This window comes from Euprymna scolopes, chromosome 3, assembly GCF_053919585.1.
Source record: "Euprymna scolopes isolate OS-2025 chromosome 3, ASM5391958v1, whole genome shotgun sequence".
Taxonomy (NCBI): domain Eukaryota; kingdom Metazoa; phylum Mollusca; class Cephalopoda; order Sepiida; family Sepiolidae; genus Euprymna; species Euprymna scolopes.
In genome coordinates this window covers 185,564,559-185,588,977 of record NC_136484.1, presented here as the reverse complement: position 1 = coordinate 185,588,977, position 24,419 = coordinate 185,564,559, and the positions used below count along the sequence as shown (strand labels likewise).

At 30.3% G+C, this 24,419-nt stretch overlaps 1 protein-coding gene across 3 annotated transcripts in view; it reads left to right on the top strand.

Moving 5' to 3' along the window:
• LOC145260389 (uncharacterized) overlaps positions 1–24,419 on the top strand; it is a 649,016-nt gene that overhangs the window by 492,708 nt on the left and 131,889 nt on the right. For all 3 annotated transcript variants that reach the window (XM_080118365.1, XM_080118344.1, XM_080118355.1), the window contains exons 12-14: positions 2,597–2,665; positions 4,186–4,306; positions 15,217–15,333. In XM_080118365.1, coding sequence (XP_079974491.1) covers positions 2,597–2,665; positions 4,186–4,306; positions 15,217–15,333 — 307 coding nt within the window. The remainder of the gene's footprint in view (positions 1–2,596; positions 2,666–4,185; positions 4,307–15,216; positions 15,334–24,419) is intronic.

Here is a 24,419-nt window from a genome sequence, read left to right as displayed (position 1 = left end):
AAAAATACAAACTATAAAATTAAAAATGATTTTTTGAAACCATTTTTTTTTTAATATACACGGACCTTTGTATATCAGTTTCATAATACACATACAAATTGTCTCGTTCACACGTATGCATATATATATATGTGTGTATATATACATATGTATATGTATATCCGTGTATGTGTATGCGTGAGTACGTATGCTTGTGTATATGTGCTTACGTATACATATGTATATGTGCATATGACTGCATGTGTATATATGTATATGAATGCATGTTTATATGTGTGTATATATTTGTGTGTATGTATTGCATTTTCATTAGTAACATAATTAAACTAATCTACGAGGTTATACAAGATGACTATTAGACTATATACATATATGTATGTATGTATGTATGCATGTATCATTGTGTAAAATTAATTCGTCTCTATTTGGCGGGATATGGATCCTTTAACATATACATATTGACTTCTGATAGAACAAAGAAAATACCATGTCGCATTTGTTCACATATATTGACCTCTGATGAAACAAATACAGAATTTGTCAATAAGCGAAAAAATTGGACGAACAAATAAAGACAAGAGAGTGAGAGACGGAGAGAGACGGAGAGAGACGAAGAGAGACCTCAACCTCATTTTTCATTGCAGGCAAAATAATAATTAAATAAAAAGCAGTTTAGTCATGAAATCTTTTCTGTGTTTGATTGTCAAACAGCTTATACAAGCTAGAGAGTATATATTTATTTCATGGAACGCATCTTCGTGCAACAAATGATTATACATACGTGAGCGACAAACAGACAAACTGACACAGAGACAGACAATTCAACAAGGGATTTTACGGAATAACATTTAGTGCAAAAATGACCACAAATGTTACCATATTCAACCACCAATTTGGCATAAAACACTTATTCTTAGTAAACGGTCAGTAACTTTTTCCGGTTTTCAATGAGCTAAAAAAAGTCTAGTTTCTTTCTATTTTCTTTCACGAATTAAAAACATACTACGCATTATATTTTCTCACGACGTTAACTTTAGATTTTAATTGTTTTGTTTGAAGATGGCTGAAATTAAACCGGTGATAATTTAAGAAGGCCAATTCAATTCTTAAAATCAACGTATAAAATATCGATTGCCTTATAAAATGACTCAACGATTTTTGACATGCTGTAAAATCATACATTTCAACTGATCCGACTGGATTTCAATTCTACTTAAACAATTCCGTAGTCCATCCAATATACCATATGTGACTTCTCAAACTGTATTTTTGCACTTGTGACTTTGGAATCGTTTGAGTATTGGTATCGTATTTCAGCCTCAAAGTGGTTGATATGCTATAAAATAAGTTTCATGACTAATTCAATTTAAAAGACATTGCAACTATTTGGCTTGTAGAATGACACAGCCGCTAACGTGTAACAAAAATATGAGTTGCATGTTGCTTCCTGAACTGAGACTCTTTCTTTTTTCAAGCGAAAAGCCGCGAAAGACTTCCATATTTTCCAGTTTTGTCGGTGTGCCACCGATCTCGTTAGGTTGCAATTTATTTAATAGGAAAAAATTCGAATCCCTTATATTCATTCAGGCAATTCATCGAATAACCCTAACTCTAACCCTTATATAAATTAGGTGCACACAAACATGGATATATCTTAGAAGCCTGGGAAATATAAAGATGATTCTGCATCAAAAATAGAGAAGACGAGTAGAAAAACCTCTTTTCACCAAGATTGAAACTTGTTTTTCCTTAAAAAAAAAAACACTTGATTAATTTTTATTCTTGTGTTTTCGAATGACATATTTTTAGTTCGATTTTTAGTTCGATTACATCACAAATGCCAAAAGTTCGAACTTACCTCTCCCCTCCTCTGCTTATATTTTCTTTTATTCGCGCTCTTGTCTTTTGGGAACAGTCCATGGTTTATATATTATTTTTAATTGGAATTCATTATTGAGATGAGTATTATTTATATATTCTCATCTTTAACAGTTGGCCGAAACGTCGTGAAACAACAACTAATAAAGATGAGAAAGTCCGCAATAAATAAATTAATATTAGTCTATGGCTTATTTGATAAAGTTAATGCATTAATAACTTTAGATTAATCAGACTGTTGCTCTCATGCTGTGTGTGTGTTTTTTTCACAACGTTTCGACCGAGGTAACCTTCGACCTTCTTCAGATGTATCTCGTTGGACTCGGGAATCTTTTTTGTTGAAGTCGAGGATCTTTCTCTTAAACTTGGGAATCTGTACGGGACTTAGAACGAAACTCTCTCTATCAGCCATGTCCGAGTAGAAGTCTTAAGTATTTCGCAACCGTATTCTTAGTAGAGCTTGCGTTGGAGATTGAACATTCAACCGCCAGAAGAGTGTCACTTAGAAGTAGATTTTAATCTTGTAGTTTATGTGTTTCGTCACAGATCGTTTCGTAACGGATAAAGTACGAAGTGAAACGCAGATTCCATGTTTCTTTTCATATTTTTCTTTACTCGAAAACAAACAGTAACATTAAGTTTATCGTTTTGATAACATGTGCGTCTCCATTTTTATAGGCAGTTCCTTAATAAACATTTTTATTTATTTTAATTGCAGGTGTTTGGTGAAACGATTGGAAGCATTGTGGATCCGGAAGTTATTCCCGTATGGAGAAATGCGAATCCGGTAATAACGTTTATTCTGTAAATTTAGTTCATTTAGTACATGTCACCTTGCTCGCAGATTAATAAGAACTCTATGTAGTCACGTTCTGAACCTTGGACACTACATTAATATTTCGTTCTAATTCATAAAAATCGAGTAATACATCTTCTTCAACATTTATAAACGTCCGCAGAAAATTGACAATAATTTAATATTTTTATTAATCATATATATATATATATATATATATATAAGAAATCAGATACTTACAGGTGGGAGACCACGTGAAGGTTATAAACACTCTAAGAGAAAGTTATTCTGTAGAACGAACTGGATTCGAACTTGGCACGATCCGGGTGTTCAGTTAGTGTCGTTAACCATGTAACCAGTGTCACCTTCTTCTGAAGCAGTTCATTCATTGTACAGATATTTTCTCTAGTGTTATATAAGAAGAAGGAGTCTTGCATGCAGTTTCTTAAAATATTCATTTACACCCGGTTTATGCCGGCTCCATCGGCCACTTACTATTAAAATAGGTTAACATTTTTTATATTACATTTGCACCCCAAATAAAGCACGTTGCCACTTTGATGTAAGGGGACTACTATCAGGGACATACAGGAATACTATGTATGGAGTTGGGCAGCAAGATGTCTGTTCACGGTACACTTAAACTACTGCATGTCAGCACAGTAAGGGAAGCAGGGACCGGAAGGGAGTTCCAACGTCTAGCAGTTCTGGGAAAGAAACTACTGGAGTAGAAAGCTCTCTTACATCTAGGGATCTCTATAGATGACAGTTCAGGACCTATCAGGTTGGCGGCTTCCTTTTGAACCTTGTCTAGGAGCGAGTGACTAGTAGCAGATGTCATATTCAGATGATGAAGTAATATTGTTTAACACTTAACGTGGTTTAAAGTACAGATTACACATTTCTATTATAATAATAATAACATAATTCGTAAAAAAAATATTGTCTGTATTTCCTGATGAAACCTTATGAGTCGAAACTGAATTTTAAATAAATTGGTTTACAAAGAAATTCAATTGGATTTTCAATTGTGTTTATATTTCTTTAATTACGATGTACTTATTATATATATATATATATATATATATATATATATATATATATATTTCAATTGTGTTTATATTTCTTTAATTACGATGTACTTATTATATATATATTATTTTCAATTGTGTTTATATTTCTTTAATTACGATGCTTTCAAGCAGTACACTGAAGATCTTATAAAACTATAATAATATGTTGATTAATCGGACTATTATTCTCATCTATGGTGTTATTAGCACAACGTTTCGGTCGCTGCAACCTGCGACCTTCTTTTGGTGTTGAAAACTCAGAGAAAAAGAAGCATGTTTACAACACTTGAAGAAGGTCGCAGGTTACAACGACTAAAACGTTGTGCTAATAACAACCAAGGTGAGAATAATAGTCCGATTAATCGACATAACAAGAGCATTCACAAATCATCTCAAAAATTCAGAATTGCATAATAATAATATTTATTTTATTTTCAGACAATGGTCAGTGATACAATGTCTTCGATTCTGGCGAACTCTGAAAAATTAGCCGGGAACGTATTTCAACGCAGAGAAAGAGCTGACACAAAAAGCTTTTCCATGGCATCTTCCAACGTTGGTACGGAAATAAAATATAATTGTTTCTTTCACATAATACATTTTAAAAAATCATAATATAATAAAATATAATTGTTTCTTTCACATAATACATTTTAAAAAATCATAATATAATAAAATACAATTGTTTCTTTCACATAATACATTTTAAAAAATCATAATATAATAAAATATAATTGTTTCTTTCACATAATACATTTTAAAAAATCATAATATAATAAAATACAATTGTTTCTTTCACATAATACATTTTAAAAAATCATAATATAATAAAATATAATTGTTTCTTTCACATAATACATTTAAAAAATCATAATATAATAAAATATAATTGTTTCTTTCACATAATACATTTTAAAAAATCATAATATAATAAAATACAATTGTTTCTTTCACATAATACATTTTTAAAAATCATAATATAATAAAATATAATTGTTTCTTTCACATAATACATTTTAAAAAATCATAATATAATAAAATACAATTGTTTCTTTCACATAATACATTTTAAAAAATCATAATATAATAAAATATATTTGTTTCTTTCACATAATACATTTTAAAAAATCATAATATAATAAAATATAATTGTTTCTTTCACATAATACATTTTAAAAAATCATAATATAATAAAATATATTTGTTTCTTTCACATAATACATTTTAAAAAATCATAATATGATAAAATATAATTGTTTCTTTCACATAATACATTTTAAAAATCATAATATAATAAAATATATTTGTTTCTTTCACATAATACATTTTAAAAAATCATAATATAATAAAATATAATTGTTTCTTTCACATAATACATTTTAAAAAATCATAATATAATAAAATATATTTGTTTCTTTCACATAATACATTTTAAAAATCATAATATAATAAAATATAATTGTTTCTTTCACATAATACATTTTAAAAATCATAATATAATAAAATATATTTGTTTCTTTCACATAATACATTTTAAAAAATCATAATATAATAAAATATAATTGTTTCTTTCACATAATACATTTTTAAAAATCATAATATAATAAAATATATTTGTTTCTTTCACATAATACATTTTAAAAATCATAATATAATAAAATATAATTGTTTCTTTCACATAATACATTTAAAAAATCATAATATAATAAAATATAATTGTTTCTTTCACATAATACATTTCAAAAAATCATAATATAATAAAATATAATTGTTTCTTTCACATAATACATTTTAAAAAATCATAATATAATAAAATATAATTGTTTCTTTCACATAATACATTTTAAAAATCATAATATAATAAAATATATTTGTTTCTTTCACATAATACATTTTAAAAAATCATAATATAATAAAATATAATTGTTTCTTTCACATAATACATTTTAAAAATCATAATATAATAAAATATATTTGTTTCTTTCACATAATACATTTTTAAAAATCATAATATAATAAAATATATTTGTTTCTTTCACATAATACATTTTTAAAAATCATAATATAATAAAATATATTTGTTTCTTTCACATAATACATTTTAAAAATCATAATATAATAAAATATAATTGTTTCTTTCACATAATACATTTTAAAAATCATAATATAATAAAATATATTTGTTTCTTTCACATAATACATTTTTAAAAATCATAATATAATAAAATATATTTGTTTCTTTCACATAATACATTTTAAAAAATCATAATATAATAAAATATAATTGTTTCTTTCACATAATACATTTAAAAAATCATAATATAATAAAATATAATTGTTTCTTTCACATAATACATTTTAAAAAATCATAATATAATAAAATACAATTGTTTCTTTCACATAATACATTTAAAAAATCATAATATAATAAAATATAATTGTTTCTTTCACATAATACATTTTAAAAAATCATAATATAATAAAATACAATTGTTTCTTTCACATAATACATTTAAAAAATCATAATATAATAAAATATAATTGTTTATTTCACATAATACATTTTAAAAAATCATAATATAATAAAATATAATTGTATCTTTCACATAATACATTTTAAAAAATCATAATATAATAAAATACAATTGTTTCTTTCACATAATACATTTTAAAAAATCATAATATAATAAAATATATTTGTTTCTTTCACATAATACATTTTAAAAAATCATAATATAATAAAATATAATTGTTTCTTTCACATAATACATTTTAAAAAATCATAATATAATAAAATATAATTGTTTCTTTCACATAATACATTTTAAAAATCATAATATAATAAAATATATTTGTTTCTTTCGCATAATATATTTTAAAAAATCATAATATAATAAAATATATTTGTTTCTTTCACATAATACATTTTAAAAATCATAATATAATAAAATATATTTGTTTCTTTCACATAATATATTTTAAAAAATCATAATATAATAAAATATAATTGTTTCTTTCACATAATACATTTTAAAAATCATAATATAATAAAATATATTTGTTTTTTTCACATAATACATTTTAAAAATCATAATATAATAAAATATAATTGTTTCTTTCACATAATACATTTTTAAAAATCATAATATAATAAAATATATTTGTTTCTTTCACATAATACATTTTAAAAAATCATAATATAATAAAATATATTTGTTTCTTTCACATAATACATTTTAAAAAATCATAATATAATAAAATATAATTGTTTCTTTCACATAATACATTTTAAAAAATCATAATATAATAAAATATATTTGTTTCTTTCACATAATACATTTTAAAAAATCATAATATAATAAAATATAATTGTTTCTTTCACATAATACATTTTAAAAATCATAATATAATAAAATATATTTGTTTCTTTCACATAATACATTTTAAAAAATCATAATATAATAAAATATAATTGTTTCTTTCACATAATACATTTTAAAAAATCATAATATAATAAAATATAATTGTTTCTTTCACATAATACATTTAAAAAATCATAATATAATAAAATATAATTGTTTCTTTCACATAATACATTTTAAAAAATCATAATATAATAAAATACAATTGTTTCTTTCACATAATACATTTTTAAAAATCATAATATAATAAAATATAATTGTTTCTTTCACATAATACATTTTAAAAAATCATAATATAATAAAATACAATTGTTTCTTTCACATAATACATTTTAAAAAATCATAATATAATAAAATATATTTGTTTCTTTCACATAATACATTTTAAAAAATCATAATATAATAAAATATAATTGTTTCTTTCACATAATACATTTTAAAAAATCATAATATAATAAAATATATTTGTTTCTTTCACATAATACATTTTAAAAAATCATAATATAATAAAATATAATTGTTTCTTTCACATAATACATTTTAAAAATCATAATATAATAAAATATATTTGTTTCTTTCACATAATACATTTTAAAAAATCATAATATAATAAAATATAATTGTTTCTTTCACATAATACATTTTAAAAAATCATAATATAATAAAATATATTTGTTTCTTTCACATAATACATTTTAAAAATCATAATATAATAAAATATAATTGTTTCTTTCACATAATACATTTAAAAAATCATAATATAATAAAATATATTTGTTTCTTTCACATAATACATTTTAAAAAATCATAATATAATAAAATATAATTGTTTCTTTCACATAATACATTTTTAAAAATCATAATATAATAAAATATATTTGTTTCTTTCACATAATACATTTTAAAAATCATAATATAATAAAATATAATTGTTTCTTTCACATAATACATTTAAAAAATCATAATATAATAAAATATAATTGTTTCTTTCACATAATACATTTTAAAAAATCATAATATAATAAAATATATTTGTTTCTTTCACATAATACATTTTAAAAAATCATAATATAATAAAATATAATTGTTTCTTTCACATAATACATTTTAAAAATCATAATATAATAAAATATATTTGTTTCTTTCACATAATACATTTTAAAAAATCATAATATAATAAAATATAATTGTTTCTTTCACATAATACATTTTAAAAATCATAATATAATAAAATATATTTGTTTCTTTCACATAATACATTTTTAAAAATCATAATATAATAAAATATATTTGTTTCTTTCACATAATACATTTTTAAAAATCATAATATAATAAAATATATTTGTTTCTTTCACATAATACATTTTAAAAATCATAATATAATAAAATATAATTGTTTCTTTCACATAATACATTTTAAAAATCATAATATAATAAAATATATTTGTTTCTTTCACATAATACATTTTTAAAAATCATAATATAATAAAATATATTTGTTTCTTTCACATAATACATTAAAAAAATCATAATATAATAAAATATAATTGTTTCTTTCACATAATACATTTTAAAAAATCATAATATAATAAAATACAATTGTTTCTTTCACATAATACATTTAAAAAATCATAATATAATAAAATATAATTGTTTCTTTCACATAATACATTTTAAAAAATCATAATATAATAAAATACAATTGTTTCTTTCACATAATACATTTAAAAAATCATAATATAATAAAATATAATTGTTTATTTCACATAATACATTTTAAAAAATCATAATATAATAAAATATAATTGTATCTTTCACATAATACATTTTAAAAAATCATAATATAATAAAATACAATTGTTTCTTTCACATAATACATTTTAAAAAATCATAATATAATAAAATATATTTGTTTCTTTCACATAATACATTTTAAAAAATCATAATATAATAAAATATAATTGTTTCTTTCACATAATACATTTTAAAAAATCATAATATAATAAAATATAATTGTTTCTTTCACATAATACATTTTAAAAATCATAATATAATAAAATATATTTGTTTCTTTCACATAATATATTTTAAAAAATCATAATATAATAAAATATATTTGTTTCTTTCACATAATACATTTTAAAAATCATAATATAATAAAATATATTTGTTTCTTTCACATAATATATTTTAAAAAATCATAATATAATAAAATATAATTGTTTCTTTCACATAATACATTTTAAAAATCATAATATAATAAAATATATTTGTTTCTTTCACATAATACATTTTAAAAATCATAATATAATAAAATATAATTGTTTCTTTCACATAATACATTTTAAAAATCATAATATAATAAAATATGGTTGTTTCTTTCACATAATACATTTTTAAAAATCGACTCTGAAATTTCTTGGTCTCTCTATCTCATCAAATCTTTCTTGGGAGTTCGTATATTAGAATCCTTTTTCTGCTTCTTATAAACTTGGTTCATTCTATATCTCTGAACATTTTCTCACAACACCGACTATTCTCTAGTTTTATACATTTACTCTCAGAACATGTATGGAGTACTGTTGCCATATTTGAGCTGGTGGATCTCATGTGAGGGTCCTTGATATGGTGTCGAAAAGTATATGTAATTTGATTAGTCCGCCACCATATTTTCTTGTTTGTAATCTCTCTCTCCCTCTCTCTCTCTCTCTCTCTCTCTCTCTCACACACACACACACATAGTGATGTTGCTAGTTTCAGTCTTTTCTTTAAATACTATTATGGCATCTGTTCTTCAGCATTAAGAGAATAGAAGAGTTGTCAGGAATCAAGGGTTACAAACAGAATGTAAATGCAAAAATTTAGAAAAGCGAAATTTATAAGAAAACATTTTTATACATGAGATAAGAATATAAACGTTATTTTCATATTAGTAGATGTTTATAGTACAACACGCACGTGTTTGTGTAAATAGGTTGAGTGAATAGTAGCTACACGTCAATGTTTATAGTGTGGATAATATGCTTAGGTATTTGGCAGCGTAGCATTGTTCATGGGTATGTGTTTACCTCGTTTTTGCTAGTGCGTATAGATGTGAGCGAGTTGATGAATCTGGTATGTGAGTCATTGTGATATTTTCTTTTTGCAGCTTTTCTGCAACACCATCTGGGAGTGGTCTGAAGAACGTACGTTCTTGTGTCGTTTTCGATGCGATTGGTGGCGTAAAAAGTTCTAATTATACACTGACTTTCTACTTTCACATCTATGTGTTACTTTCACATCTATGTGTTACGTTTTTAAAATTTCCTATCGGTTGAAAATACTTTGAATTTACACGTTCATGTAAAAACTTCCTTGCTTTGTCGAGTGAAGAGGAAAGCGAATTCCAATGAAGCAGCGAAAAAGAGAGCGTAAGCAATTATAACCATTTGTGTTTTTAGTGATAGTAGAAATTACGTCACGATTAAATCACCACAGATCTGACATGAATACTCGATTAAACAACATAAGGCAAAATGTTTGCAGTTTAATTATTAATCCTAAAAACAGCAATTATATGTAATTGATCTTTACGACAGAATACTAAGACAAAGGTCACAGAGTACATACAGATGGTAACTGTTTTTTCTTTCCATATTTTTTTTTTAAATATGGCGGCTTTGTGACAAACCGTTACATGTGTAAACGAAGAAGAGAATCATATGTAATTGACTTTTCAAACAAGATACATAAAAACAAGCAGTGTACACGAGACAAATAACGGAAAAATAAAAAGGCTAGTAACAATCGCGTTGGCGATCAGCTTTCATTAGATCACTGAAGTTAAGCGACGTGGACTTTGGTCAGTACCAGTTGGGTGACTATTTGGAAATACAAGGCGTTCTATGTCATCCTCCCGTGGCCGGGATATCAAAAATTGTGAATTTGATATTCACCGTAAACTTCCCAAGAGCTTATACAAACCAAGTTCCTTCTTTTTTTAATAATTGCTGCTCATATGAAAATAGAAAAGACAAAAAATATAATCAATCTCTTTTTCTCTTCAACTATTAAACAAATCGTATTCGAACTCTTCATTTTAGCTGTTTAAAGAATTAACGTGAGCACGAAATAACGAAAAGAGACTTTATGACGCAGAAAAAATGTTATTCTATTCTTTTTGTAGACCTTGGGTCGAGGGCTTACTTCATCCATACATGAAGCACATCTACATTTATCTACGCATGTGTGTATACCATATAACATTGCGTTTTTCCCCTCCTATGACCTTAAGAAACATGTAGGGATATTCTTAAGTTCATTTTACAAACATGTGTTGTGATCTCAAAAAGGGTCCGAAATAAACACACAACTCATCATTTAGTGAAAACAAAAATTTTGAACAAAAATGTAAATATAACAAATGAAAAGTATGGTTATACGTCAGCCCTACTGCCATGTGTGCATGCATTGTATTCTAATGCTGAGGGACATATTTTCACGGCCTTAATAGTAAGCGGAAGAGTTCATTATTATCTGTAAGATTGCACGTAACAACATCCCCCTTCTAACTTAATTCTATAGAGATCTCAGTATCGTTTATTCCTAGGGTGTATTACGATAAGATCTGGAGACTTCCGTTTGAGGCCACAAACTACACAGACAATATCTCCAGTCCTTTACAATTAAATTTAATGTATGTGTTTCTTTAATGCATCCAAAACCAACCTTCTATCTTTTTACTACCAACGCTCAAATCTTCACTTGGCCTTAATTGAAATCAACGGCTCTTATCTTAAAGAAACACTTTGCTTTGAGAAACTTCTGGAACTGATTTTGGCTCTTGACATACATCAGATCCATTGCCAGAATCACAAAAGAAATGGTTGGATCATTTTACCGCTCTAGAAAGTATCTCACTCTTGGCCCTGTCCTCCACCTATACAAGAGTTAAATACATCCCATGATGGAGTACTGTTGATGTACACTTTCTTGCCTTGATAGAGTACAAAATTGTATTTGTAACCGTTAACAATTTTTGTCGCTTTCCATGTGTTCGTAATCTAAAGTAAAATTCCATAAGCATAGTTTCTTTCCAAGAATTTTCTGCCTCTGGAACAAAATACAATGAGGCTGTTTCCCGGCTGACTATAACATAATCGTATTCAAGTTCAATGTGAGTAAGTACTTGCTGACCCTTCCACTTATATAACTAAGCCCTACCCAAGTTCCTCCATTACCGACCATCATGGAGTTTTCTCACAACTACGTAAAATTTATTAACCCTAATCCTAGAGTGACCTACTGGCATTAACAAGTGTTGATTCTCAAGTAAAAAAAAAAGCTTTTAGTTTCTTAATGTGATTCCAATTTCGCTTTTCAAGTTTATTAGAACGACGACCGGCTGACAAGTAAGTGAACCTTTTTACAGAGGTAGAGGCATATCAAAACAAAAGACGTTTAACGACGAAAATCCTATTCTAAACATAACTGTGATAGAACAGACAAACCGGTCGACCGACGGACAGACTGTTTCATTCTGATGCCTTATAGGATAATCAACGTTGTCTACTGATTCATTCAATTTTTGCCATAAAAGATGAACATGTTGTCACTAAAACTTGACCAACTAACCGATGTTCTTAATCAAAAACATTTTTTCACAATTAAGTGATGTGTAATTCTAGTACGGTTCTGAGATTATTAAATAAATGTTTATTATTCGTATTATTTGGATTCGGTTTAGGGTTAATCTTGAGTGTTATTTTCACAACGTTTCTGTTGATGCAACCTCCAAACTATTTTAAGGGTATCTTGTCGAACTCGGGAATCTTTCTGCCAGACTCGGGAATCTTCTTATCAAACTCGTAAACCTGCATCGAATTTTAGATGGAATTTAATTTGCAGAGGTAACATGTTTTTGTTCAGTCCGGTAAAAGTCGCAGGTGATTCGCAATTGTATTTTATATGCTACCCGCACTGAGAATTGAACCTTCAACCTCTGAAAGAATATAACATTTACAAATGAAATTACCTAGGTACTTTATCAACTACACTACGGATCCGAACGGATACTATTGCTGCTTATGTATAGTACTAGCAAGAATACTCGACGTTGCCCGAGATTGAATGATGATCAACAAACTTTTCACCTCCCATATTTTTATTGTTATCGAAACCGTTTAAATCGCCAATTTTCAAATCAAATCGATTGATTGCCACTCTAGTTGGGGACCCATGGTGGTTCAGTGGGAGAAAGTTTTGCATGCCTCCTCGCAATCACTTAGTCCAAAATATATTATAGTCTACATTGCACAGTCCCTATTGTTAATTTTACAAACATATGTTTATATATAACGGCTTAAATTAAAGTTTAAAACGCAAGTTCCAAGTAGCATGGTTCAATTGTGCTCTAAACAGAAACATTGATTTGAACGCTCCTTTCTCGTATCAAAGTTACTGTTAATTTTATACGCCTGGCATTTCTGCTTGTGCGGTGATAATGGCTTGGATTTAAGTTTGAAATTAAAAAGTCGCGTATTATGGATCAGTTACGTTTTAAACAGAAACATTCATTTCGAACACGCCCCTGTTATATAAAAAAACTACTGTCTATTTTATCTGTCGGGCCTTTTGGCTTTGTGGTAATGCACTTTTGGTGTTAGCCTGTATAAGAGGTTAATTGTGGTCAAAATCGCCTGTTCTTTCTTTCATCGGGTTTTTCGATTATCGATTATCGATACTTATCGAAGACATTCCGATCCAAAACCTATCTTTGCACACTACCAGATACATAAAGTACATTTGAGTGAAAGCCCATAAAAATAGGCTTAGTCGCTGTGGAGTCTATAAGGAATGAATTCACACAAACAAAAACACAGACAGACAAGATTCCTTTTATATAATCATAGAAATGTACACATTTGGTTTATTTCTTGCTGTTTATCATCCGTTTTTTTTATCTAATTTGTTGTCCTTTCTATTCGTTGTTTTTTGTTTTGTTTTTTTTTTTTTTGTTTTTTTTGTTTTGTTTTTTTTTTGCTTTGTTTTTTGTTTTCATTATTGTATATTTTACTGTCACTTACTTAGATGCGTTACTTCTGTAAATATAAAGTTTCCACTTCGAAATTTGACACGTAAACAAGAAATTTTTCGTTTACGGCTTGTGGTTAACAATTAAGCTGACGTGCTTAATGAAATAACGTTACAGAAAGTTGAGAAAAAGATGCTATGAGAATTGCTGTGTGTACGTTTTCTTTGGGTGTTTTTTTTTCCTGTAAAGGGCAAGCGTATTTTGGAGATGTTCTTCCTCGATGGAATTCGCGAAATTACTACAAATAAAATATTACTCTACACATGTAACGTAAAATATAATGTGCTTTATGTTGAGAGCATTTAAAAGTAAAATCCATTTTAAAAATAGACGTGCGAGACAAGATGCTATCAACTATTACAGCATTGCTACAAAGAAAGTGAAAAAAAAAGATTAACACTATGGTTACTACTGTGACGATTAGATCTCTGGATGTTTCAAAGTAGAAAGAGATTGGCAGACAACATCTACATACCATCGCTACTATTATTGTGACTAAAACGCGTGCCAACGCGACTGTTTCTACGAGACACTCTACTCATATCTAAAACAGTTCGAAGCATATGAATATTCCATATCGTAATGTAAAATATATACCAATCAGCTTTCTTAATTCCTTAAAAAAAACAATGCATTGATTGGATGCCATTTTCTGCAACTTTTAAAACAGACGATTCAATATATATAGATACTTATCAAATACTTTTACAAAGAAATGTAAAATGCATTGGAATACACATTTCTAAAATTACATGTTAGACTACCTGATTGCTGTGTTCCTCGTCTGCACAGCTTATCTAAAAGTAATGTTGTACACAGACAAAAAAAAATAATGGTCGGATTGACCAAGAAATTGTTCCCGACCTCCTACAGATTCGACATATCTTTTAATATTCGTTTAATTACATTTATATAAGATTTTACCTAATAATCTCTCTCTCTCTCTCTCTCTCTCTCTCTCTTTTATTATTGTAGATTTTACTGTCACGTGTTTAGACGAAATGTCACCCAACCAACATTCCAGGAGTACCGATTCCAGTACAGTGTCTTTGCCCAAGGAAGTTTTCGATATTAGCAGAAAAGAAAACCATGGTATGTAATGTTTGCATATGATTTATTTCAACGAGTTTTCGCAATATTTCCATACTACTATATGTGTGTGGGAAGGGGGTGAGCAAACCTCCAGCAGCGTCCACAATTGAGAAAAATTCAAAAGTAAGAGTGTAATATATATATGTGTATTACAGAAGATCAGAACAGCATTAGTACCGTCGGTTTCAAATCTAAACAAAGGGGACCTATAATTGGTATCTTTACTGGATTCTCTTCAGCTTCTGTTTATGCATGTCGGCCCGGAAAATAGCGGTTCCTGCGTACTGTGACTTTTCTATAATATCTCAATCCTCAACTTTATTTTCATTTTTGTTACTTTTTATTATTAAATTGAATCTCAAAGACTGAAAAGTGTCAAGCATAGGATGTCAAATATAAGCGCCCTTTTGTTTAGACTTGAAACCGACGGTACCGATTGTTAGTGATTGTTGTTTGAATTATTTACCCTCTTTGGGATATCATCACCTCACTCTAAGCGAGCGCGAGTGTTTACAAGCAACACCCTTCTCAATTCAGGTTTTCCCTTTAGCTATACCAGAATAATTGCATAAAACGGTATCATCGAATCTACATCGTTTGAAATGCTTCCGTCCAATCTGTCTACGAGGGGCGTACAATAAGTAATGCCCCTGACCCACTTCCAGTTGTCTGATCTAGATGAAATTTTGCATGTGCAATGATTTATATCTCTACGGATTATGTAGAAAGTTCCAGCCCTGAACTAATTGTGGTTTCTTTTTTACAGGTGTTTGAACTGAGTCAGGTGTGAAATGGAGCCTGTTGAATGTCGAGCAGTGATCTGGTGTTTTGTATTTGAAAGAACGCACACCACAGGAGACTTTTGATGAAACGAAAAAAACTTATGGTGATAATGCCCCATCATATGACCTTGTAAAACGCTGGCATCCTGAATTCAAACATGACCGGAAGTCTGTGGAAACTGCTCACAGACCTGGTCGCCCCTCCTTCTGCCATTGATGAGGCATTTGTCCGTCAAGTTGAGGCTGACATTTTGGAAGATCAGCGCATTACTATTCGCCAAATACCCCAAGATGTCAAGATTAGTGCAGCGTCTGTGGAAACTATAATTCATGACCATTTGCATATGCATAAGGTGTCTGCCAGATGGATTCCCAGGTTGCTCACACCATTTCAAAAGCGAGAACGCGTCGAGTGCTCGAGGATGAATTTGGAGATGTGCCAAGAAGATGAGTCAAAGTTTTTCAAAAGACTGATTACACAGGATGAAACCTGGATCCATCACTATGACCCAGAGACCAAAGCCCAGTCAATGCAGTGGAAGCACTTAGACTCACCACCTCCAAAGAAGGCAAGGGTGCAGCCCTCCGCTGACAAGGCTATGCTGACAGTCTACTGGAACCAGGATGTAGTAGTGATGACAGATTTCCTGGCAAAGGGTACCACAATTATAGGCGCCTATTATGCTTCACTTTGGAGGAAATTAAGAGAAGCTATCAAAATTAAGAGGCGGGGTAAAATCAGCAAAGGTACCCTCCTCCTGCAGGACAACGCTCCGACCCACAACTCGCATGTCGCCGGATCAGAAACATGGTCGTGTGGTTATGAAATCCACCCCCATCTTCTCTACTCTCTTGACCTTGCACCCTCTGACTTTCACCTCTTCCCAGCCATGAAATTGTTTTTGAAAGGAAAGCGTTTCCCAGATGATGCAGCCTTGACTTACGAAGTCACGTCGTGGTTGGAGGACCAACTTGGGGTGTTCTACAAAAACGGTCTCCAGAGCTGTATCAAACGATGGGAGAACTGCATAACTCTGAGTGGTTCCTATGTAGAGAAAGACTAATAACTTTGCCAAGTTCCGTTGCTCTACTGCTATGGGAAGTGGGTGAGGGGCATTACTTATTGCACGCCCCTCTTATATATTTTTTCCTGCCACATGCATGTCTGGGTAGGAAGAGGTGACGGTACCTCCAGTATATTTAACCTCGTTATACCTTTCGTTTACTGGGAGAAATATAAAATAATTATTTGTAGATTCCGTGAAGTAATGCTGACTCAGGGCCACATCAGTTCTGGAGGGGGGGGGGTCAGAAGATATAACGATGTTAGGCGAATATGTATGGTGACAACGATGATTGTTATTAATGACAAGAAACAGACATATAATTAAAACCAAAGCTGAAAAGAGAAAGGTATATTTGAACGCAAATTAAAGTTTTATTTTATTTCATTATTTTTTAAAAGTATGTTCCTTGGCAGGCATGTCAATCAAAACAGGTGTCCTTTTATAGGCGACCCATTTATATAAAGGGAACCTGTTTGTTATTGAGAATCCGTTTACTACAGTTTTTTTTTATCGAGTGACATCAATAGTTTCCGTTAAAGATTTTTTACAAGTTGTTACGATAAAATTGTCGCCATAGAAAAGACGACATATTTCCAGGCTCGTTTGATGAAACCCGGTTTTTTATTTGTTGCAAACCATCTACTAGTTGGCCAGTTGTATACAAATCCTAAGAGCAATAGGAGCTCTCTATCATGTCTGAAAGTGACACGATGTTCAACGAGCGCTGCTGTACAACTCATGCTCTCTACCGATCCAAGTTATGGCAACAGGACCATTGCCAGCACCCTCAAAATACAAATCTGGACGGTTCAACGCTTGAGCGCACAGCTGAATGAAATTTTTGGCCACGGTTATGGTCTTTCAAGTGAGGGCCATATTATGGCACCTCACATCTTCACACTCGGTTGTAAAGTATACACCAAAGTGTACCTGGATGTGCTGAAGAGTGCGGTGATTCCCTGGGTCAATCAGATGACAGTTGGCTGACCCTGAATGTGGCAGTAGGATTCGGCGCCGGCCCACAAGTCCAAAGAGACGCAGGTTTGGTTTCAGTAGTAGTTCTACGACTTTGACCTTCTCTCACTGCCAGTCCTTCCCCGACCTAAACCCACTGGACTACTCCGTTTGGTCATACGTCGAAAACATCATTAACATGACCTCCTACAATATCTAACCCAGTCTGATCGTAGCCATCTGCCGAGTATTAGCTGAGCTCCCGCCGGTGCTTGGAGAAAGCCATGCTCCCAGTTCCGGACCCATATCGAGGCGGTGATTGAGGCTACATTGAATTGATGTAAGCTCTGCCACATAATAAAGTTACCTGAATTCATTTTTTTAGATAAAAGTTTTAAAACGAAGACGTAGTTTTGTTTTCTTTAGTGTGACAAATTTATCGTTCCAACCTGTATAAACCCATTCGTCGGGACTTTCATTAGAAATCTAACTTTTAATTTTTTTAGTAAACTGTATCAGTTGTGATTTCCCCAATTTTTGAAACCGTATTTCACCACAAACATGTTGCCACTAAAAAGTGAAGGTTTGCTCTTATTAGCGATCAGATTCATATTGGGCATCCTAGATTGGGCAGCAAGGTGCTTGTTCACATTACATTTAAATTTTTGTATTGTAGTAAAGTCGGGGGCATTCTAAATGCAAGTGGTTCGTGGAAAGAAGCTATTTTAATAGAAAGTTTTGGGGCTTTACTGTGATGGGATTGGATTTTGTTGCTAATCGGACCGCTCGAGAGTATTAATGTTAGAGATAATTGTAAGTGCATTAAGTTTGGTGGGGTATATGCTGTGGAAGTACTTGCAAAATGGAACACATAAGTCTAACATTGCGGCGATTGGATCGACCTGGACCTTGGTATACATATGATTGACTTTTATTCTCTTTGATGTAGTTATGTTCACAATGTTGCACTGTTATGTTCTATGCCTTCAGCTACAGTATTTGGGAGGGGCCACGGAGAATTTCAAATTGAATTCTTTATTACTGCAACTGCCCTTTTTCTCCGGATTTGGGAATGACGTATTATAAACATAAAACAGTTGTTATGTCTATTCGACTTATATTTAGCTTTTTGCGTTGGGGTTAGCGTGATTTTTACCTCGTAAAGATCATATTAGACATGGCAGTTTCTCTATAGAGGGCATTTAGTTTTCGATTCTATAGAAACTTGTGTGTGTAACTGATGGTTTGGGTTTAGTGATACTCTTAAATTTCATGTAAGATCCGTAAAAGTAGATTATTTTGTTGAATTTCTGCTGAATAATTTATGGATGCGATGTTGTGGTAGAAAGTGTTTATCAATCAATTCCAAGTATAACAACGTTGGTTCCGACATTCGTTAAAATAATCCTCATCCTTATTATTATTATTATTATTATTATTATTATTATTATTATTATTATTATTATTATTATCATTATTATTATTATCTTCATCATCGTCATCATCATCATTATTATTATTATTATTATTATTATCTTCACCATCTTCATCATCATCATTATTATTATTATTATTATTATTATTATTATTATTATACTTTGTTATGAAGCGTTGGTGTGTATACAAGAATACAAGAAATTGATTCTTTAAATCTGCTTTCGTCGAGTGATATGTAGTGGTAAGGAACCGGTCATATTAATACGCTTAAGTTCTATGTCCATAGATGTTAGATTCTTATTTGGTAAGGTTGTCATGTGCCGCTAGTTATGTCTAGGTTTACGTCAAGAAAATTAACGTTAGGAGTGTTATTTTCTATGCTGATTTAAGTTTTATTGACGTAGGTGTATAGCAATGAAGACAAAAACAACACGCACATACATACACGCACACACACACGCAATACACGAACATACACACAAACACATATTTATTTTAAATGCCAGTATGAAGCAGACTTCTTAGCATTTGCAGACTCGTATAAATCAACACGTTCCATCCAAGATTAGACAGGGTATGGTAGGATCTGTTAATCTCCCTTCCTCTACAACTTTAGGCTCTGCTATTAGCCAGTATTTGATTAGAATCCTAGTTGAGCCAATCAGTATAAAATAGTGGTTTAAGGTAAATCATAGAGCAGATCTAAAAAATAATTTTTCAATTTTGGAATCTGTCTATTGCGATTTGAAAACCTTGTCGTAAAGAACCACTTTCTATCGCAAGTCACAATCTGATTGTGAAGCGGGTCGTTTTTGTTGCGTAAAAGAAGAGAAGATGGCACTTCATAACGGAGTTTATTTTAATTGTCGTTCAATTCGTGAGGCACGCATATATCAAGTTTTTTGTGTTTCCAATTACTCTCAGCTGTTTAAAAATCGTCGTGTACATTACGTCTAATTCAGAAGCAAGTTCTCGAACAGTTGTGCGTGAATTGGCTTCGACTAAGGCTCTTAATTGATATTGATCCATATCCGATGGCCGATCGCTACAATCATCACCTTCAAGACTCTAGTCGCCGCTATGAAATTTCTTAAACCACCAGTGTCTAAAGAAATTCAACTGTCAAATTTGAATTATAATTAGAAGTTATCTGTTGTACTATAAGTTATGTATGGCTTCTTCATTTGTTTTTTTTTTCTGTCTACGAGACTCTTAAAATTTTGTTTATAAACAACCTTCAGTAACCTTTGTTAGTGTCAAATATTCGCAGTCGTGGAGGAGAATCGACCATATGTATTTCTTCAAGATTCCAATTTTTGTGCTCGGTTCTATGTTTCTGTTTGTGATTATGCACTTTATACTCTTAAAGGAGGATTTTGACATCGCGATTCTTTTCTTGATTTCCGCAACACCCTTTGCTATCGCATGCACATATGAAGCTAATAATGCTTGCATAATATGTATATATATGTTTGTGTGTATGTTCGTGTATTGCGTGTGTGTGTGTGTGTGTGCGTGTATGTATGTGCGTGTGTGTGTATGTGCGCGTGTGTGTGTATGCGCGTGTGTGTGTACAAGATGATTAGTTACTAACAGACGCTTTCGAGGATCGTATCTACAAATGGCGTCATTGTTTATTGGACTGAGAACCTTATACCCTTAACCTTGACATTGTTTATATAACAAGCCCTGAAGTAAATATTAAAAGAAAAGACTGAATTTAAAGAATTTTTTTTCACCGCAGCCATTCCTTTTTTAAACATTCGTTATATTCGGCTTTACACGTGTGCGGAAACTATTCCAGGTCGGAAGACCTCTCCCTTAAATTTACACATGTTTTGCGAAATTTGCAGTGTCACCAAGGCTGTTTTGTTTTTCTTTGATTTGTCTGTCAGTGTTTGTAAGGGGGTGCGTTCGAGCGGCGTCAAGAAGGAATATAATGCGCTGACATCAGAATGCATAGCTAGCAAAAAATATTGGTTTAGATTAAAAAGCTATCAATTCAAAGCAAACGCTAAAACAATGTTTACGTACATTCGGACAGGGAGAACGTTGGCTGCAACAGGAACATAGAATGTTTCACTTGATATGAAATGCTTCTTATCAGACGACTTTATAACATGTATTAATGATATATTCTCTCCCTCTTTTTCTCTCACTTTCTCTCCCCCCTCTCTCCCGCTCTCTGTCTTTCTCTCTCTCTCACTCTCTCTCTATATATACATATATATGTATATATATGTGTGTGTGTGTGTGTGTGTGTGTGTGTGTGTGTGTGTGTGTGTGTGTGTGTGTGTGTGTGTGTGTGTGTTATTTAAAAACTATATATTAAATTTTTTTAGATATATACTATAGTTTCATTGCATGAAAAACAAATCGAAATTTATTAATCAATGAAAAGCTATCATCCCTAGCGTTGCGATATTACGAGGATGGGACAGGGGCTGAAGTTTGGCTGATTAATTTATTTTCATCGCATCTGACGCGCTATATATATATATATATATATATATATACATATATATATATATATATATATATATATATATGTGTGCGTGCGTGTATTAGTATTTTGTATAAATACATTAATATTATAAAAATTATATTACATACATATTTTTTAAGAATTTACTAGAACGATGCTCAATATAGTCAAATATTAGCATGAGGGTTTCTATTTCGGAATCAAACAACCGTTTCTGTGTAATGTAAATTATACTAAAGAATAATAAAATACGTATCTGTCATTGTTCGCGCTAATATTATGATTGAAGCAGACTTAAGTCAGTAATTTTATTTGTTTGTGTAAATCATTATTATCATTTATGACGAACTAAAAAAGTACATACTGTTGATTTTTTTTTCAGAGCGAATAATTTATTTCGGAATTTATTTCAGACAGTTTTTCTGACTTTCTATTTTGTTTCTCACACCACTCACGACTTGAAATGGTTTCATTCATATGTGTGTGTGGGTGTGTGTGGAGAGAGGGAGAGAGAGAGTGAAAGAGAGAGGGAGTTATATCCATAAAAAGGTTAGAGCAATTTCTGTAGACAATTTTAAATGAGAGCGCTTAATGCGTAACAAAATAATATGTATATATATAGATATGTGTGTGTGTGTGTGTGTGTGTGTGTGTGTGTGTGTGTGTGTGTGTGTGTGTGTGTGTTTGTGCGTTTAATGAATCTTCTGGACGAGGATTGTTGTGGCGAAATCCATACAGTTTTAGTGGTGAAAGCTTTTTGTTACAACTGCTAATATCAGTTGGTGCAATACAGTAGACCTTAGGTTTTGACATCACAGTTTTTCTTTTACTAGATGCACGTCTTAACGAAGACTGAGAGTGCACTGGTCCCAGTGGATTAAACGTTCCCCCCTCCCACAGATACAAACCTGAAAATTTCTTTGCTCAGCGTAGAACATACAACGCTTTGAATTCCAAAATAGTTACGCATCTGATACTGGCCACGATCATCGTTGCTTAACGTAGGTGATCTGGCAAAAATAATATATATATTATATATATATATAATTATCCACAGTCAAGCAACGTCACAGCTCACAGGAGCCATGAATGCCAACAAACCGGTAGTCCAAGACTCGAGTTTCGCCCTCATTTGGATTCGTTAATTTGATACATTTTCTACAATCTATTGTTCTCAAATTAATCATTGATATCCTTCTCTAAAATCTACGACAATAGCAACTTATGTTTAATTAAAGGTACAAAACGAGTTTTTTACAATCAGTATTGTGTTTATTTCTCAATTTTCGTTAATTTTCATGTTTTTTTTTTTGGCAGGGTTCAAAGTGTAGTATCTGTCCTTATACTACACTTCATTTTTGATGTCGTCAATTAGTGAAGGAAATATCCTTTATTTTTGTTCTAATCTAGAGTGCCCTTTCTCGAGGAGATCGATTTCCCGATGTTCATTCAAGGATGACATTGTGCCTTACTTTGCTATTGTGGGGAGGAAAGTATATAGGGACCCGAAAAGGCTGATATGAAGCAAGACAGACTAACCAAACCAAATTAGAATATTACTTTAAAATAATAATCTTAGTTTCTATCAAATCATTGCCAGAGAGTTTGATCTTCACAAAGTGTCTTATGTAACAGCCTTTGTGCAAACTATAAAGTAAAAAGTAATATTATAAAATGTTAGCCTTGAATCAGCTAATACGTGTCCGTTTAATTGTCAAAAAATACGCTCAAACGATCATTAGGATCAGGTTTCTATTTTATCTCTCCAAACTATATACAGACATTTTTGAAGTTAAGTTTATGTCGGCCGAAAATCAAGTTTATATTAAAACTTAGTGTTTATTTTATCATTTCATTATATAAATATATTTTGTAAAGAAAGACGTGGTCGTATGAATTGTTTATCAATTATAATTGTTTAAAAAACTTTCTTGTTGAATTTGAAACTAGATTTTACTTTCGTAGAGGTGTCTGCTTACTTTAGTTTTATGTACAGATAAGAGTAAGTGAAATTGTTGACATTAGTTTTAGTATGACGAGCTGCTCGGACTATTTATTTTCCGCGTCCCAAAGAAGTTAGACACAAGGCCATGTGTGTGTTTGTTGAAAGTTTTTCTGTGGAACGAACTGGATTCAAATTTCAGCTCGTGTCCTTAACCACTTAGCCATCGTAACTTCCCCCATCAGATACTGCTAAGAGTATCTTGCTTGCCTAACAGACATATAACCATGACACAACTGCAATATTATGGCTAAAATTAAGAAAAGAAAGTTTGTTAAAAATGGCTGGATCATTGTACAGCTCAAACGTGTAATCTATTACCAGTATAATGATGGATTATTGATACAGAATGTACAATG